Consider the following 17,806-nt stretch of genomic DNA (forward strand, 5'->3'; position numbering starts at 1 on the left):
CAACAACAACAACAACAACAACAACAACAATAATAATAATAATAATAATAATACACATTCTGCTGAAAATATGCATAAACCGCAAAGTGGTGTATATGGTTGTTGTCTTTTTGTCTATATAACTCTTTGTGCTAAGCAGCTTGATTATTGCTCTAATGAGGATTTGATCTGTTAAATGCATAAATTGTTACATTTCCCTTCTATGTCTATCTCTATTGCAAAGAAAAGCACTCATGGACAGTGAACATACTCATACTCATACTTTTCATGTTTTCTTGAGATTGGAGCATCATTGTTATGTGAAATAAGCATTGGTACAAAGAAGAAATAATCCACCGAACACAACATTTCTTTACTTTTTATATGTATTTTCTTATTTATTTCAGTCATGCATGAATTTAATGCAATTGACACACATATAGGTGAAGAAATAGGTTATTAAGTGTGCTTCAGAGACGTTTTATGATAGATACACTACTTACAAATAGTTAAGGATATATAGCTTTCGGGATAAATTAAAGGAAAATGTAAAAAGCTACAGTGATATCTTATCATGAAGTTATAATTTAAGTAGAAGCATCAGTTGTGATTCCCTCATCTCAAACAGTTATTTGAAACAAAAGCCAACAGTGGAAGTTAAAGTGTCAACGTCTCAATAAGTTGTCCTGCCATCTTGAGCATCAATTACAGCTTCCTGTTGGAGAACTTCCTGTTTGAAGTGTTCAATGTCAAGGTCCTGTTGATCAGTTGTTAGGTGTCGTCTTGGTCTCCCGATGTCAAAATGTGAACAACACATGGAAGAGGACGGTTTAAATACCAATTCTAAGTGAACCAGGACATTTATTGATCCCTTCATGGATCAGACACCTGCTGTGATTTGTTGAGCAAAAAGCACTGAAATATCAAACAGGAGGACATTCAAAGGTTTAGAGAAGCTCACATTAATTTCACCTGGAAAGGTCAGAGGACATTTTAGGATCATCTGGAAATTCCACGTATCCCCATGTTTCTTGTGAGTAGTGTGTATGCACAATGCTGTGAGAAGTTGGTTGATGAGGCTGCTGCAGCGCCTCCTGTCGGATCTTAGAGGACCTGCAGATAAACAACATTAATAAGGCTTCAGTGCAAATGCGTTAACATCCTTAAAATACTTCACAGTTACTTTAGACTCTTCAAACTTAACCACTGGGGATAATTCTTTTAAGATTCTAAAATAAAAATACATGTGACATGTAAAATGACAGAATATGAAGCATTTGAAGCCTGTGTAAGACTTCTAATGAGTTGTCAGCTGTTGCTTTTGCTGTGAGTTGGAGACCTGAATGAGTGAGGCTCCGCCCCCTGCTCGTGAGGAGCCTCTGTACACCTGACTCAAGTTGAGGTGGATGCAGGGACACAACCGCTCAGCAGCTTCTACATCGCTCCTCAGGTAAGACAAAATCACCCTTTATATACTATTCAGCTCCATCAACGGCATTTAAAAACTGAAGTTGCATTATCGAAAATGTGCAGACTTTCTGTTGAAGTGTTGAATTGATAAGCTCCTCCACTGCTTCTTTCTTTCTTTCTTTCTTTCTTTCTTTCTTTCTTTCTTTCTTTCTTTCTTAAGAATGAACATTTTAGCCTGTGAAGATGACAGTTTAAACTTTACAAGCTTGTATTTGTTTTAATTAGTATAATATGCAACTTTATAGTTTATTATTATTATCAGACAATTTCTTAAAATAGAAATTTAGACTTTAATTCTCTGAGGAAAGTGAATCAAAATGCATTTGTTCATCTGTGCTGTTTGTTTCTGACATCTTTAAGCCGAAAGACCTCATGAAACTAGATTAATGGTGTGTCATCCAATATTTTATATCTTGTAGAATCTGCTCTGCCACTTTTATCATTTCCTTGTGTTGCTTACATGTATAGGATAAGATCAGACTTTATTAATCCCACATGGGGAAATTCAGTCATCACAGCAGCTCAACATTTCACAAATACTAAGACAGACAGGATAGTTGCACAAAAGATAATAGACTATGTATGAATACATAGATAATCAGATAAATATATATGCATATATACACATGGCGATACAGGGGAGGGAAAAGTATGGGGAAAAATACTATTTATGTATGTGAATGAACAAGCTCAGTCCAGACAGGAAATACAGCTCACACTTTTTTTCAATTCAATTCAATTCAACTTTATTTATATAGCGACGAATACAACAAAGTCATTCCAGGGCACTTTTACAGAGAAAACCCAACAAATCCACATGAGCAAGCGAAGCAACGGTGAAAAGAAAAAAAATCCCCTTTTTATAGGAAGAAACCTGCAGAACCAGGCTCAGAGGTGCTGGCTTTCAGTTAACTCGATCTAAATTAACTCGAACTGGTTTCGTTGTTCATGGAGTGAAATTGCCAAGGATCACAGGAACAAGATTTAGAACTTTGTGTGATTTATTGAACGTGCCACCTCCACCTGATGCTGGCGGGTTTTATTTCTATTCCTGCTCAGATTTTTTTCATGGAAGGCCAGAGTTCGCTGGCCTCTGAGGGCCCACATTGTTTAACGACCCAGATTTTGTCCTGTCAGAGAATCAGCAGCTAATCTGTTCCCACAGACACAAGGAGGGAGCACAGGAGGAGATTAACTCACCACTGCTATTTACCTCTCTAAGCCTCTGCCTTTTTAAAGCTTGTGTAACTGATCGGTACAAACGGGCTTTTCAAGGCAAGAGCTGACCTCAGGCCTGGACATGCAACAGTTTATGTAACGGGAACACAGGAGCAAAGTGGGGGGCGTCTTAAAGGGTCGAGGGACAGGCAGAGAGAAGGATTTACATCCTCAGAGCACATTTCTTTACCAGACTTTAGTTAAAACATGTTATTCATAAGACTTTTTGGATAAAACAGGATATTACCAGACTGTAAGTCTGCCACCAGTGAAGCTATGATGGAGAAACAACTTAACAGAGCCAGATTTAACATTCTAATTCGTTCACTGAAACAATCTTAAGGAGAAACATGAGAATGTATTTTTTCTTTTTTTTCTTTTAGGAATGCATTTTCTTTAATAAAAACAAAAGCCTACATAAAATGTTAATGACAGTTGTTTGGTTTAGTTTTTTGTTTATTTATAATTTATTTTATTTTATTTTTTTACAAATTAGTGGCATTTTAATGTTTAAAAATATAATTTGAGGTGCTATATATCAATTAAACTTGGTTTTAAAGTGTACAACTGAGCAAATCAACTCTTACTTAAAGCACATAACTAAAACATAAAATGCCACAAACATTGAACATGATAATCTTCGCTCTGATTTTAAGTGACCCTGACCCTGTACGTCACTGGAGGATTGGGACTTGTCGCACCAACCTTGTTTTCATGTTGTTATTTGAGCTGAAGTTTGTTGGGGAGGAGGGGTTCAAATGTTGGTTACAAGACGGTACAAACTGTACTGAGATTATCTTCCATGGGAGCAGTTTTCCACAGCTTGCTGCAGCTAACCGTTTAATCCCAGTGTCAAACTCACTTTTCCTCATATAGCTCAGTTTGCTCTTAGGTGGTCCAGACCGTTAAAACAATAGTAGAATAACCTATAAGGACCAACAAATCTTAATGTTTCAGATGTTTTATTTTGGATAAAAGGTACGAGTGTATTCTGAAAATGTTTACATTGAATGCACTTTTTTACCTGCTAAAGCTGGACGTGGATCATGTGCTCACGTCACAAAGCATCATGGAACTTATCCTCTGACTGACTGGGAGGATGTTCAATCTAATCACTTTATTCAGTCTTCATGTAAATGTTACAGTCTGATCTCTAATCAGACTGATCAAAAAAAGTGACGTATAAACAGAGCAAGAGTTCTGTTTGTAAATCGGACTTTCTTTTCTTTTCTTTTCAATCGTAAAATTCTAAATCTGCTCTGATCCAGTCGTCTAGTTTCTTTCTGTTCAAGGAGAAAGGAACCCATCACACTTCATTTTGATAGATCCAACCAATCAATACATTCAAGTAGAAAAAGTAGCGGAACTAAAGACATCGCTCAGAGACGCTTCCACTCAGTCTTTTCATGTTTCATGACGGCTCAGCGGTTCAGTCAGATGAGTGTAAAAAAACAATTTTCCTGTTTGTGTCTCAGGATTCTACGGTATCTTCAGAGTCGACATGGGGCGGAAAGAAATCATCTGCAGCTGGAAGAAAAGGACCAATAACATCAAGGATGTGTTTGACTTCAAGGGGAAGATGGGCACGTAAGTAAAAGAGAAGGGATGGCTCGGGGTGTTGGTGTTCTGAGGTGATCGATGGCAGACTGCACTTACAAATGCACTCGTACGGTTCAATCCAGAGCTGCACACTATATCACAAATCCATCTCTATTGCAATATCAGCTTCTATGTTATACTCTCGGTTAGAGGGTTTCAATGTTGGTCGTATTATTACATCACATCACAATATTATCACAAGTTCCTAATGTCACGCAGCCTAAATTCAAACCGACATGCACACTTTGATGCTACACTTGTATTAAATATAAATCTCATGAAATTTCTTTCATCAGAAAAAAGTAGCTGAAATATCTTAGTTTCCCTGAGTTAGTGGGAAAAGCACAGTGCTGGTGGAGGAGCGGCTGGGATTGGCTTCCAGACCGAGGATAATCCCGTCAGTTTTATCAATGGAGCCTCTTACAGTGTCTGTGTGACTGAATCACAGCTTAACCTGCCACGAGAAGACCTTCCACTCTTAACCTGCTGGAAGACTGTGAAGCTTTGCAATTATCCACACACTGATCCATCCACACACCATTTAAACACACTTAATGCCCTGCAATAGTTCAATATCTTTTTACTTTAGAAATGCTAAAGAAAGTTTATACCCAGAAACACTTTTTGAGCTTTAATGATTATAAGGTTTTATTGTTACAGGAAGTAAATTGGAATATGTTCACTCAACCTTCAAAGAGGTAATAAACTTTATGCTGTCTGATAGCAACAGATTCAAATGATTTCCATTGAGGGATTTTAATAATCTCTGTTACCTGTGCTCATACTGTAGCTACATCTGTACTAATAATCAGACCAAACCTCGTCAGAGTTTGAAAACATAACAAGAAAGAGAAACTGGGCCAAACAAAATGAAAACGTGGATATTAGACTCTTAAATACAATACGGGAGACATTTGACCTTTAAACCTCTGAGCTGGTGGATAAAAATGGTCCTAAATAAAATGAAGTTACAGTTTTCCTTTAAAGGGATTACTTAGAGTGTCAATCAACACACATGCCTCTGCACAGAGCAGAACAAAGGTAATATTGTGAGCATTGAGTGTTTCTGCTGCTCACAGACACATAATCAAGTACTGAGGGAAACAATTTAGCCTAAAATACAGGATTTGTGGAAGGAAATCCCACAAATACACATGGAGAACATGAAGACTTCACCTAACCCAGACCCAGGATGAAATTCAGACTTACTTCTACTTCAGTGAAGAATTTAAATTGGTTTCTTTCACTCGGGTTAAACGGTACTATGGTGAGGATTGTGAGTCGTTTTCCAGGTCTGCTGCTTAGTCGCAGACAGGAAGGATCAAACCATCAACACTGTCTGGCTGTTCTGTGGAAACACTGTCAATCTGCCCTACATACAGGAATTAAGAGTCAGCTGATGTCAGTATCAACTAGATCACCCTCCAATAAAAATCAATCAGAACACATTTCAAACACAATAAATCTAAACAGATTAGAATCTTGACTCTTAGAATTTTTTTGATTTTATTTTTCTATATAACCAGGTTAGTCCCATTGAAATGACAGGATCTCTTTTCCATCTGTTACCCCTGAAAAGTATGTGTGTGTGAGAGTGCGTGGTGAAGCGAATAACTCCACACGGGACACTGAATACCCCCAGTGTCCCGTGTGGAGTTATTCGCTTCATGTGCAGGACTTTAGCCAAGCTGGCGCAGACGAGGTAGTCGTCATTCAGTCGGTATGATCACCTGTCTATCCGCCTGTTCTTGAACCTGCACCATCCAAGCTGCTTACAGAGCCCCCAGTGAATGAGTCAGGCTTCAGCACGCACACACCCGCACCCGCGTGTGTGAGTGTGACGTCAGATCAGCAGTGCAGGAACATCCTAGCACCACTTCGTTATAGGATTAAGAGTCTGGCTGCTTTGATAAGTAAATGAGTGTGCTGAGAATATAACTGGATGTGTATAGAGGCATGTGCTGTGAGCAGGTGCAGGCGTGTGTTTATGTGAACCTCGCACATGTCAGGGACATGGTTGTCCCAAAAGCAGACGCAGGCAAGAAGTTGAGTTTAAAGAGTTCATTTGTCAAAAACAGTCAGTCCAGGATGGATAAGCAAGAGCGTGTTCAAAAGCAATCTGAAGTTACAGCTTGACCAAAACAGGTGCAGCTTGGTGACATCATCAACATGTGCTATTGTGGTAGATCTGGTCAAAATCTGTACTGTTGGCCAAATTCATTTAGTTTCTACCTTTATACCGTCTAACCCTATCTGAGGTCAAAACACAACAATCACAAGGTACACGAAGGAAGAACACAAGGAATTGCTGGATGTCGGTGTAAAAGGCAAACAAGACGATCTGGCAGTGAGACATGAGGAGAGAGGGCTTGAAGTTGGAAAAATCACAGATGGAGGATAAATGGATAATTTACAGAGTGACAGGACTCAACGGAGGAGACACACACACACACACACACACACACACACACACACACACACACACACACACACACACACACACACACACACACACACACACACACACACACACACACACACACTTTACAGAAACACCAGTGTAAAACAGCATTTGTGAATTAAAAACATCCGACTGTCCCTCTTAAGTCAAAGCTGCACTCATACTCGCATGTTAGAGATATTGTAAATTTACTCAGTCTGTGATAAGATAATCAGTGGCATAAGAAACCTTACTCCCTTTCAGGGTTAAATATCAGTTTTGAGCACTAACATCTAATTTTAGAATGCAAATGTAAGATTTCTGGTAAAAAATATTATTATGAATAAATGTTTCCAATAATTTTAGCAAGGACGTGATTCAGTCTTCACCTCCGCCTCAGGCCAGCTGGATTCTTCCAAATGTATATTCCTCCTTTTCTGTAGATATATTTGTCTGTATCTGAGGTTTCATGTCCCTCAGAAGCAACACAAGAGTCAGAAAACATAAAGACATGAGGAAGATCCTGCAAAGCTAAAAGTTATATGCCTAGTTTAATGATATGTGTGTGTTTCTCTGCAGGGGCTCTTTTTCTGAAGTGTTTATGGTGAGAGAAAAGACAACGGGGAAGCTGTACGCTCTGAAATGTCTGAAGAAGAAACACCTCACTCACAGCAACCTGGAGAATGAAATCAATGTACTGAAAAGGTAAAACACACACACACACACACACACACACACACACACACACACACACACACACACACACACACACACACACACACACACACACACACACACACACACACACACACACACACACACACACACACACACACACTCATGAATTTTGTGACTCTTTCAGGATAAAACATGACAACGTGGTTGGACTGGAGGATTTCTATGAAAGCCGAACACACTACTACCTGGTCATGCAGCTGTAAGTTCCTTTCACATTTATTCACTTTACCACCCGACAGCTGCATTTCAAATTTTAGTTTAGATATCTAGTATCTTTAAAATGTGTTTTCTGTCTCTAAATTTGAGTGCTTCAAAAGAGGAATCAGTTTTCACCCATCATGCTTCAACTTCAAACTTACTAGCATTTTACCACAGAAAAGGAATTAATAAGGCAAACAGTCCAAAGCTTGTTTCTTAATCAAAATGATTAAATAAATGAAGACATATCACAAGCACAGCACCCTGATCCCATCAATGATATTATTGCATAAGACAATACAGTGATTTCATTTGTTTCTGGTGTGTAGGTAGATTTTTTTTGTGCTCATACTCATGTGAAGTATATCAGAAAAATACTAAGAAACACACAACTGTATCGCATGTTTGAATGCCGGAATGTGCTTATTGTGCATTAATTACGATGTTCTATTAAAGCCACATTAAGAGAAAAAATATTAAGACTTTAACATGTGAGAGTTGAAGTGAAATAAACTTAATTCTCAAAATTTTCAACTTGTGTGTGTGTGTGTGTACACACACAGGGTTTCAGGTGGGGAGCTGTTCGACCGCATTTTAGATAAGGGAGTTTACACAGAGAAAGATGCCAGTAAAGTGATCCACCAGGTCCTTCAGGCCGTCAGCTACCTGCATGAAAACAGCATCGTACACAGAGACCTGAAGGTAACACAAACATTATTTTTGTTTCATTGTCTCATGCTGCATGATACTGAGCTGATAGTTCTTCCTGAAGATAAAATGCCCTTGTGTGTTTCTTTGTGTGTGAGCAGCCTGAAAACCTGCTGTATTACAACACAGACGAGAATGCTAAAATCATGGTCAGTGACTTTGGTTTGTCCAAGACGCTGGAGCACGGTGTGATGTCTACGGCATGTGGGACTCCAGGATATGTTGGTGAGTCACTCACACTGACGCTTTTTGCATGTAACAAGAGTACACACTCAAACGCAGATCTCGTGTCTGTGTGTGTGAGACAGTTTTTAATGTGTCTAACCATGAAGTGTAAATCAGCAGAGATGCTGCAGTCACTGCCACATCTTCTCTACAATCCACTTCCACTGTGTGCTGAAGTGTTGAGAGAGATTCAATGAACCTCGAAGTTCTCGCTCTCTCTGACTCACAGTTAATCCAAAACTAGCAGCACATGAGCAATATGCTCTTTTATTTTCCAGATTTCAGGTGTGAAACTTATGATTGTGGACGAAACTGAACTTTGGAATCAGAAGGCGTTTCTTACAGCCACAGAGCAGTTCTAGATTTTCATCTAACACCCAGTGAACTCTGTCCAAAACCTCTTTCAACATTTTAGAAAGTTGGAAACCCAATAAACCTGATTATAAATGGCAGTTAAAGGAGATACAGTATAATGCCATAAATAAATCAGTGTCTGGGAAATTGTCTGAACTTGTGTCCTTATTTACTTGTAAAACATCATCGATTGCTTCCCAAGTGATGTTCAAATTCTGAGTTTTCATCTGAGAAAGTTTGATTAAACTATTCATCTGAGTGAATATGCATTGGATGCAGACTTGTGTGGACCAGAGACATTAAATATAGATACAAGTAAATATAGACTTATAAAAAAAAAAAAGACATACCTACATATGTATGTATGTGCACTCGATGTCCATTTGTCTGATGGAGCACATTCAGCGTGGCTGCCATCTTGGATGATGATCTTCTTATCCTATAGTAATTCACTTCACTGAATTTGAAAGCACACTTTCACTTAATTTTCTTTGTTAAAACAGTATAACGCTGCATTGAATCATCCCTGATTATAACGTCAGGTCTGCTGTTCATAACGAATAGCAGCTCCTCACCCATGATGGCGGCCATGCTGATTCATCAGCATCAATAGTTAATGAGGACTCTATATTATACAATATATCAAGCTGATGGAGAGATTAAATTAGAAAGGACTATTTTTACACTCTAATCTTACATCAGATCTCAACACTCCTCGTTGTGTTTCACTCTTCAGCTCCTGAGGTTCTGGCTCAGAAACCTTACAGCAAAGCGGTGGACTGCTGGTCCATCGGCGTGATCACCTACATCCTGTACGTATAATTCAACTACTACTTCACAATGTTGTTTCATCATGTACGGATGTTTTAATCAAAGGAACCCATTAGGTTTGAGGATGTTTCCTCACCTTAGACAAACATGTGACTCCTTAACACATTTAAAGAGCGACATTCACTAACTCACATTTGTTAAAAAACCACATTATCTTCCTCTTTGGTTGTGTCATTGTGTGTACTACTCTAAGTATGAGTCTTGTGACTTTGAATAAAGTGAAGGTTCAATGGGGCTGACCGTGTTAACTTTTTTTTTTTTTTTTTTTTTTTTTTTTTTTTTTTTTTTTTTTTAAAATTTTTTCTTTTTTTTTTTGCCCTTGTCCTGTTCGGCAGCTTGGGCCAACAATATGATGTGATTGAGAGCCTTCGGAGTCAGAACAGTTTTTGGTCTTGCAACAGGGAGAGACCTGGAGTCTCCTCCTGTTGCCTTCTCCGTCAGAAGCTGGCATGGCTGCCGTACACGACCGGGGGGGAACGCACAAAGAGAGAGAGAAGAGAAGAGAGAGAAGAAAGTCGAGGGGGGAGGGGGGAGGGGGGGAGGGGGGAAGGGGATAACATACAATGTCCTTGTTGTGCTACATATATTATTTGCAATAATCACACTCATCCAAATACTTTCCAACTGTTATTAGATTGAACCAGCCTGAGCAGCTCTATCTAGACAGTAAGATGATTTCCTAGATTTAACCAGCCTGAGCAGCTCTATCTAGACAGTAACGTGAAGCAGGAACATGAAATAACAAAGAGGCAACAACAAAAGAGGAACATGATTTTTAAAGTTTGAGCAAATGATGACAGACAACAAGCAACTTCAGAAGCACCTTTCGTGAGGAGTGAAAGTGTGTGTGTGTGTGTGTGCGTGTATGTGAGTGTGTGTGGCTTGTCCACTGGGTGTGGCCGGAACTGTTGTGGGGGGACCCGTGGTGACACCCCGGGGTCCGAGGCCACCGCGCCCGGACACCGCCACCCCGGCAGACAGAAGCCCCCCAGGCCCGGGGAGACCCCAGCGAACCACCCCAGAGAGCCCCGCCCCCGCCCAAAAAGCACCCGACGGAGAATGCAGAGAGGAATCCCCCCCAGGCAAGAGGGGCCCACAAGAGAAGGACAAAGGGCACAGGGCCCCAGGCCCCGACCCAAGCCGCCAAGCCGAGAAAAGGCCGGAGCAGGGTCCCCGGGCCGAGCGGGCCGAGAGCCCCCCCAACCCCGGCGGCGAGTCCCACCGCACCCCCGGGAACAGGCCCACCCACCGCCCCCCCCAACCCGGCAAGGCAGAGACGGCCCCAGCCGCCGCGCCCCGGACCAGCCCCGCCCCCAGACCCAGGAAAGCGAAGCCCGGCGCAGGCCCCGGTCGGAGAACAGTCAACTCTACACCCCCAGGAGCCTCATAATCCACCCGCCCCATAACCCCTCCCCCCGGGTCTTGATTGGGAAACCCAACCCATGACCCACCCCGCACACACACACACCCACACACCCCCACACACCCACACACACACACACACACACACACACACACACACACACACACACACACACACACACACACGGAACGGGGGGGGGAGTGATGACTCTCGCACCCTCAGGCCGCCGGCCGGGCCCCCTCCCGGCCACCGCGGTATCCCAACCTCCACCAATCCAACAGCAAGTGGAGAAGGAGCACCGCACCCCAGCCCCCCCACAAGCGCCGCGCCCGAGGGAGCGCGCCCCCCGTACTCCAGCCGCACTCACCCCGGGCCGGGGCGGGACCCCAGCGGGAGGTGCTGGGGGGAGCCACGTCTCCCGCCCTTCCCCTGCCCTATATGTGTGTTGGATGTATGTAAGGGTGTGTTTTTGTGTTTTGAAAAGGTGGATGCGATGTGTGTGTCTATGGTGCGGTTTAAAATTGGGGGGTAGCGGGGCCCGGGCGTTCTACCGCTGACCGTGTTAACTTGTGCGTTGTGCAGACTGTGTGGCTACCCTCCATTCTTCGAAGAGAACGAGACTCGTCTGTTTTCAAAGATCATGAGAGCCGACTACGCCTTCCATTCACCCTTCTGGGATGACATTTCTGAGCCAGGTATGAAAAGGTGTCTTGAGGTTTGGACTCTGTTTGCATGAGAATGATCTGCTGGAAACAGTTTCACTGTTTAGTTTTCAGAAATGTTTCGCACACAGAGGCAACATTTTAATATTGATTGGCATACACATGCTGTAGCTTGCATGTCACGCCACTAGTTGATGCTGTATTTTAGTCATACAACCACACAAATGTGCATAGGATGTAAAGCTATATGGACGAAATGTATCTTCACATATGCAGATGACTGTGTAGTAAATGTTCTCTTTGAGAAGAGCTGGTAAAGTTAGTTACTACTTGGTTCAGTAAAAATATAGTATTTGCAATAGCGATATGATTTTGTGTAAATACAAACACTTAAATAAATTATATTCATAGCAATTTTATTGGAAAGAACAAAGCACGATGCATGGAAATGCTATTTATCACAATTCAATCATTCGGTTGTGATGTGTGTACTTTAAGTTGATAAGTTTGTGATGTATTGCGCAGCTGTAATCCAACGCAGTGAAAGTTTGGTAATGTTATCATGCCTCAGGTTCATGTGTTCATCCTCAGTAAAGTGGCTTCTCTGCAGCGCTCTGGGAAATTAATAATCCTAATTTGCTTAATTCGCCTACCTCTACTCGTTTAGACGTCAGTCATGGCGTTTCTACTTGTCTCAATAAGAAATAGCTTTTCCTGCTTTGGACTTTACGGAATGCAGCTGAACGTCCACAAAAGAACAAACCATTGACACACATTTGGTAGAGCTGCTTTAAATGGAGTCTCTGGTTGCTTCACGGACATTGACAGATACATTGTGAGGGCACTGCTTGGCCAAAGAGTTAATGGAGTCTAAAGCAGGTTTTCTCAATATAACCTGAGAGATTAACCTCATATGGAGCCCAGTTATAGTGGTTTGACCTGCTGGATTAGGTCAGGGAGAATTACTGCAGATGTAAGTGGGCAAGGCAGATTAAATAAGAGACTATTTCGAGACATGTTGTAGATCCTGCCAACTGAATTTCAAATAAAAACAAAGTAATTCTAGATACTTATCTGTGCAGGCTTTTGTTTGCACGTGCGAAAGTGAATAGAAATACACAAGTGACCTTTTAATCCAAGCGGTTATGTCTAAATCAAAAATAGAAAGTGTTTTAAAATGCAGGACCACCTTCACGTCTTCAATAATTGTCTGTGTCAGAGCCATGATGCTACATTTTTACTCCAACGCAGCAGAGACTCTGAAAGCCTGACACGTTATGATACTGAAAGTAAATGAACTGTCCAGCAGAAAACAGTCTGAGGGGGAAATACTGGACACAAAAAAGGACATCGTGGACAAAGAAACATTACAGTAGAAATTTAAATGATCTTTTCATTTTCTTTAATAGTCAAGTGATTACTAGTAAAATCAGCACGTGAGAATACAACTGATAGTAGTATTAGTAATAATAATAGTTTATTTGGTCAACGAGATACACAATGCAACTAAACATTGATAAAGATGCCTTCAAATAAGCGTCGCTAATGTGCTTCATAGGTTATATATAAAAAATTAAAAAAAACACATTAAATTTACTTTACTGTGTGTATATTTTATCTAGATGTGTACATTGTCATTGAATATGAAATGGGTGATCAAATTTGAATGTTAAGTGCTCTCCCCTCACAGTGAGAATACTGTGGCTTCATATATCGCCCGGGCCTTTTGTTGTTGTTAATTGGTGACCATGAATTACTCCTCGGTGTGAATGTGAGTGTGTGTGTGGTTGTATGTCTCTCTTTGTCTTACAATAAGTGGAATGGAGATCTGATATCTCAAACAGCAAACTTAAAGAGCAAAGCTGTAAAATGAAGCTCATGTTTGGACGATCTACAGTGGACACAGACGTTGACTTTGTCAACGTTGTGTAGTAAATGCATCAGTCAGTTTTATCATTTCTTATATATTTACAATTAAAAACGTGTCTATGTTGATACCAGACCTCCGCTAGAGCCTAAAAGAAGACAGTGGTGACTTCTGGTCAGTTTCTTGACCAATCATGTGCCTTGTTTTTATAGGACAGCAGTGTCCAATCAGAGGCAGCCAGCGGTCCCCTTAAGAGGATTATTTACTGCTGTATAAAGCACAGAGAGCGTTGATAGCAACTGCTTAGTGTACAATCTGAGTTTGTATGGTTTCATTTCATACAAAGACAAAAGTCCTCGTTATCTTCCAGTTACAAAAAGTTGAATCCTTCACAGCCCGCCAAAAAAGAGCTGTGTGATGTTTTATTGCACACAAATACTAATTCACGGGCACCAGAGAAACTTTAAATATATCAGTTGTTGTTGTGTATTTGGAAGAAGGTATTTGAATGATTTTTGATCGATAAGGCCTGAGACGGCTGCATTTAAAATAGCTTTGTATAATTATTCACAGCTTCATGAGACACACATACTGTGATCGCTCAGGTTGTCCTGAAAAAAATCCATGTATATTACCTGATATTGATATTATAAAGTACATCTATTAACATACAGAAAGAGAGTTTAAAGAGGTCATATTCTACGGCTTTCAAACACTTTCACATGGTCTCGTTGGTCCAAAACATCGTATTCAAAGTTTATTGCTTTTTATTGATTTTCCTCCATTTGAATATTGGATCATAGGAGCTGCATTCAGAATCTGCTGTGTCTGTGTGAGCTGGACTGGCTCCACCCACACATGCCCATCTTGGGAAGAGGAGGAAGTACTTCCTCTCGTGGTGCCATGTGCCAGAGCAGAGCTGCCAAATTGTGGGAGGGTCAAAGGGATCTGTTCAGAAAGATACATTTGAAAGAGTTTGTGGTTCATTTGTCTAATTCTGCCCTTGTCCCATGTCTCCAGCCAAAGACTTCATCAGGAACATGATGGAGAAAAACCCCACGAAGCGCTTCACCACCGAGCAGGCGCTCAAACACTCGTGGTGAGTCCCTCCTCCTCTGCCGTGGTTTCAGTGTGTGCTGTGTGTGTTTCTCCAACACTAACGTGTCTGTGTCTGTGTCTGTGTCTGTGTCTGTGTCTGTGTCTGTGTCTGTGTCTGTGTCTGTGTGTCTGTCTGATCTGACCGCAGGATCGCCGCGGACTCTGCTAAAGACCTGGACATTTATCAGTCTGTGTGTGAACAGATGGAGAAAAACTTTGCCAAATCCAAATGGAGGGTAAGTGACTGCTTCTGGTTCACATCACATTTCACACAAGACATGAAGCCGAGTCCACCATGCAAACAAACAGTTCAGGTCCAGAGCTCCTTCATCTTTAAATAATCTCAAAATAAACCTGTGTGATAGGTAACTAAATACAGAGGAAGTAGATAGATATTTATTTTCAGAAGTTTAAAAAAACAAAAAACAAAACAACTTTAATTCCCTTTTTGGTGAAAACAAATGCAGCTGCTGTGTAGTGCAGGTCAACTTCTAGTCGCTATCAGGGGAGTCAAACATTAAGTCTGCAAGAGGCTCCAATATGGTCAAACCACTAAGAAAATGGTAAAAATTTCAAAGAAAACATTGATATTGTAAAGAAATGTTTTAAGAGTCGTGACACAACACAACGCTGAGATATCGGTGATGCTGCCATGAAAGCTAGCGCCCTCGTTTTTATCAAACTAGCCTCAAAGCCATGCTGTCAGGGTGGGTTTGTAAAAACCCCCATAATGCAACAGAAGTAGGTTTTTTGACATTTCACTGTATTTTGCACCAGAAGATTTAATTAAACTTTTATATTGAGATTGTAGTCATCTACGTATTGTTGGGTTTTGTGAAAATTGAGACATTTTCATCATGCATACTCTGCACCACAACAAAGAAAAACTTGAGTTTAAAGGTTACTATGGCACTATTTTACCGGTTCGGCCACCTCGCAATGTAATTGAGATGTACTAAAATGTGTAAGAGGTTCATTTTGAGCCAGATGGACTCTGACATTTAAGACTGTTTTTATTTCTCCCACAGCAAGCACTCAACGCCACCTCAGTCATCAACCACATGAAGAAGCTGTCCCACTGTGAGTCCCCCACCTCCCCCTCCTCCCCCCTCTGTATGCCCGACATCATGGTGCATGACACCGCACGTGGCGACCCGGGGATCGACTCCCTCGACCCCAATGGGAACCCTGTCCATGAGGCGGGCCGAGGTGCGTGTCCACAGCTGAGAGCCAGCCACAGCCAGCCCGGGGACGTACACAACTTCCACCCCGAGACCGACGCCCCCTTCAGGCCCTGCAGCAGGTGAGAGGATACACATTTCTGTCCCAACAAAATAAATATTTTCTATTTCATTACCGTCCAAGGTTATTAAATGTTGTTAGAAGTCTCTTTAAAGCTGATTTTAAGAAGTAAAATAAGCTTTATTATTGTGTAAATTGCAAATAATTTTGCGATCAATTTCCTTATCGATTCCAGTCGGGAGGAATGATGTCATCGTCGCTTGCGTAGCTTACACAAGCCAGGAAACTTGGCGCACAAGTGGCACAAACGTGAAATTTGGTTCCATTTCAGGACAACTTGAAATACTTGCAAAGTGGATATTTCATCAAAGGGAGGAAATACGACCAAAATGTAGAAATATTTGCACACAGCAGCGACAACTTTGAATGAATGTCGTGTTTTCGATCCGTTCCGGAGTGAATCTCAACCCAGCAGCATCGTTAACACATCCTTTGCTGGTAATACTGCAGGTTTCATTTCCAAATGAGAATCGATAAAAGAATTGATAAAGAACCGAATCGTATCAATTCCCATCCCTAACTTTGAGCTGCACTCCAGTTTTATTTCCATCCATTGTTGCTGTCACGTTGATCTGTGCGGATGTTCTTTAAACATGAACATGTGATATTGTGCAGTCATACATTTTGAAATATATTGTATTTGCATAATTGTACACATATAACGTAATCTGTGTGTGTTGCAGCATGGACGCCGTAGCGCAGAAGGACCAGCCTCTTCAGTCTGGAGTGTGTTCCCTCATGTGATTGGCTGTTGGACCTGAGCTAAGTGGTTAGTTTGCGGAGCCGAAAGCAGGGATTCACCTGCTGCTCACCTGTTCCCACCTGCTGTGAGGCCGCATTCGGAGGACGTGTACACACAGTCAGATGACTGAAGCAGGTCGACTGTCCACATGGACTGAACATCACATTGAAACAGAGACATTTTGAAAGCATACACTGATTTTTATTCACATTTCTTTTCCCCAACATGTTTTTTGAGCATTAATCCAAGTGAAAATCTTTGTTTTGACTAGACATAGGCAACATATACTCTTAATTAAGCTTATTTATCATTATATTTGGCTGTCATGACTGAATTTTGATGGAAATATTGGTTTCCAATGGACTCTGAAACATGTAAGTCTTGTAATGTATATTTGGATATCTTCATTGAAGTATTTAACCAGTTTCACTGATGGGCTTTTCAACAAAGTCTGTACGTAGACTTCAGGACATGTAATATTATTTTACTGATGGCTACTACGATATACTCAGAAGATTAAAGAAAAATGCTGTATTACCAAATGAGATGAAAGTGTTTTGTGTTGTGAGGTGGAGTTGCTGTCATACTGCTGCGAGGTGTGTTTCTCTGACTCGACCACGAGCTGCTTCCTTGTTGAATAACTGAACTCAAGTGCCACATGCAGGTGTAAAGATGCTGTAAATACTACAAATGTCATGATGAATTCTGACTTCACATAAGTTTTGACAGGCAGGGTTTCTTTTTGTATTATTTATGTTGTTTGAATAATCTTTGAATACCTTAAAGCACTATATAAATATCATGTATTATTCTCATTATTTTCTCAATAAATGCACTTTAGGTAGTATCTCCTGTGTGTTGTGATGAATCTTTAGGAGTTCTGCAGGGCTCTTCATTAGGATCAGCGCTTTTCATGTCATGCATCCCTGTAGAAAAATGAAAGGAGTGCCTTCTCTTGTTCTGCCTATCAGGAGACTATTCATTGTGCACAAAGCTCCTTCATGAAGTTTAT

General features: G+C 41.0%; 1 protein-coding gene across 1 annotated transcript; it reads left to right on the forward strand.

The window, feature by feature from the left end:
• The first annotated feature begins 1,354 nt into the window (after positions 1–1,354).
• Positions 1,355–17,646, forward strand: LOC308108036 (calcium/calmodulin-dependent protein kinase type 1D-like). Its single transcript, XM_080460698.1, has 12 exons — positions 1,355–1,429; positions 4,143–4,254; positions 7,286–7,411; positions 7,569–7,643; positions 8,206–8,344; positions 8,452–8,575; positions 9,666–9,741; positions 11,706–11,818; positions 14,673–14,751; positions 14,899–14,986; positions 15,779–16,053; positions 16,736–17,646. The coding sequence occupies exons 2-12, from the start codon at positions 4,169–4,171 to the stop codon at positions 16,794–16,796; spliced, it is 1,242 nt and encodes a 413-aa protein (XP_080316824.1). The 5' UTR covers positions 1,355–1,429; positions 4,143–4,168; the 3' UTR covers positions 16,797–17,646.
• Positions 17,647–17,806: the final 160 nt, after the last annotated feature.

This window comes from Lipophrys pholis (genome assembly GCF_963383615.2).
Source record: "Lipophrys pholis genome assembly, chromosome: 4".
Taxonomy (NCBI): Eukaryota; Metazoa; Chordata; class Actinopteri; order Blenniiformes; family Blenniidae; genus Lipophrys; species Lipophrys pholis.

Bases quoted from the DNA above. Each gene is read 5' to 3' on its own strand.
- LOC308108036 (XM_080460698.1), top strand. From the start codon at position 4,169: ATGGGGCGGAAAGAAATCATCTGCAGCTGGAAGAAAAGGACCAATAAC. The intron at 7,412-7,568 runs GTAAAACACACA...TGACTCTTTCAG, and splicing joins GAAATCAATGTACTGAAAAG to GATAAAACATGACAACGTGG. The intron at 7,644-8,205 runs GTAAGTTCCTTT...GTACACACACAG, and splicing joins TACTACCTGGTCATGCAGCT to GGTTTCAGGTGGGGAGCTGT.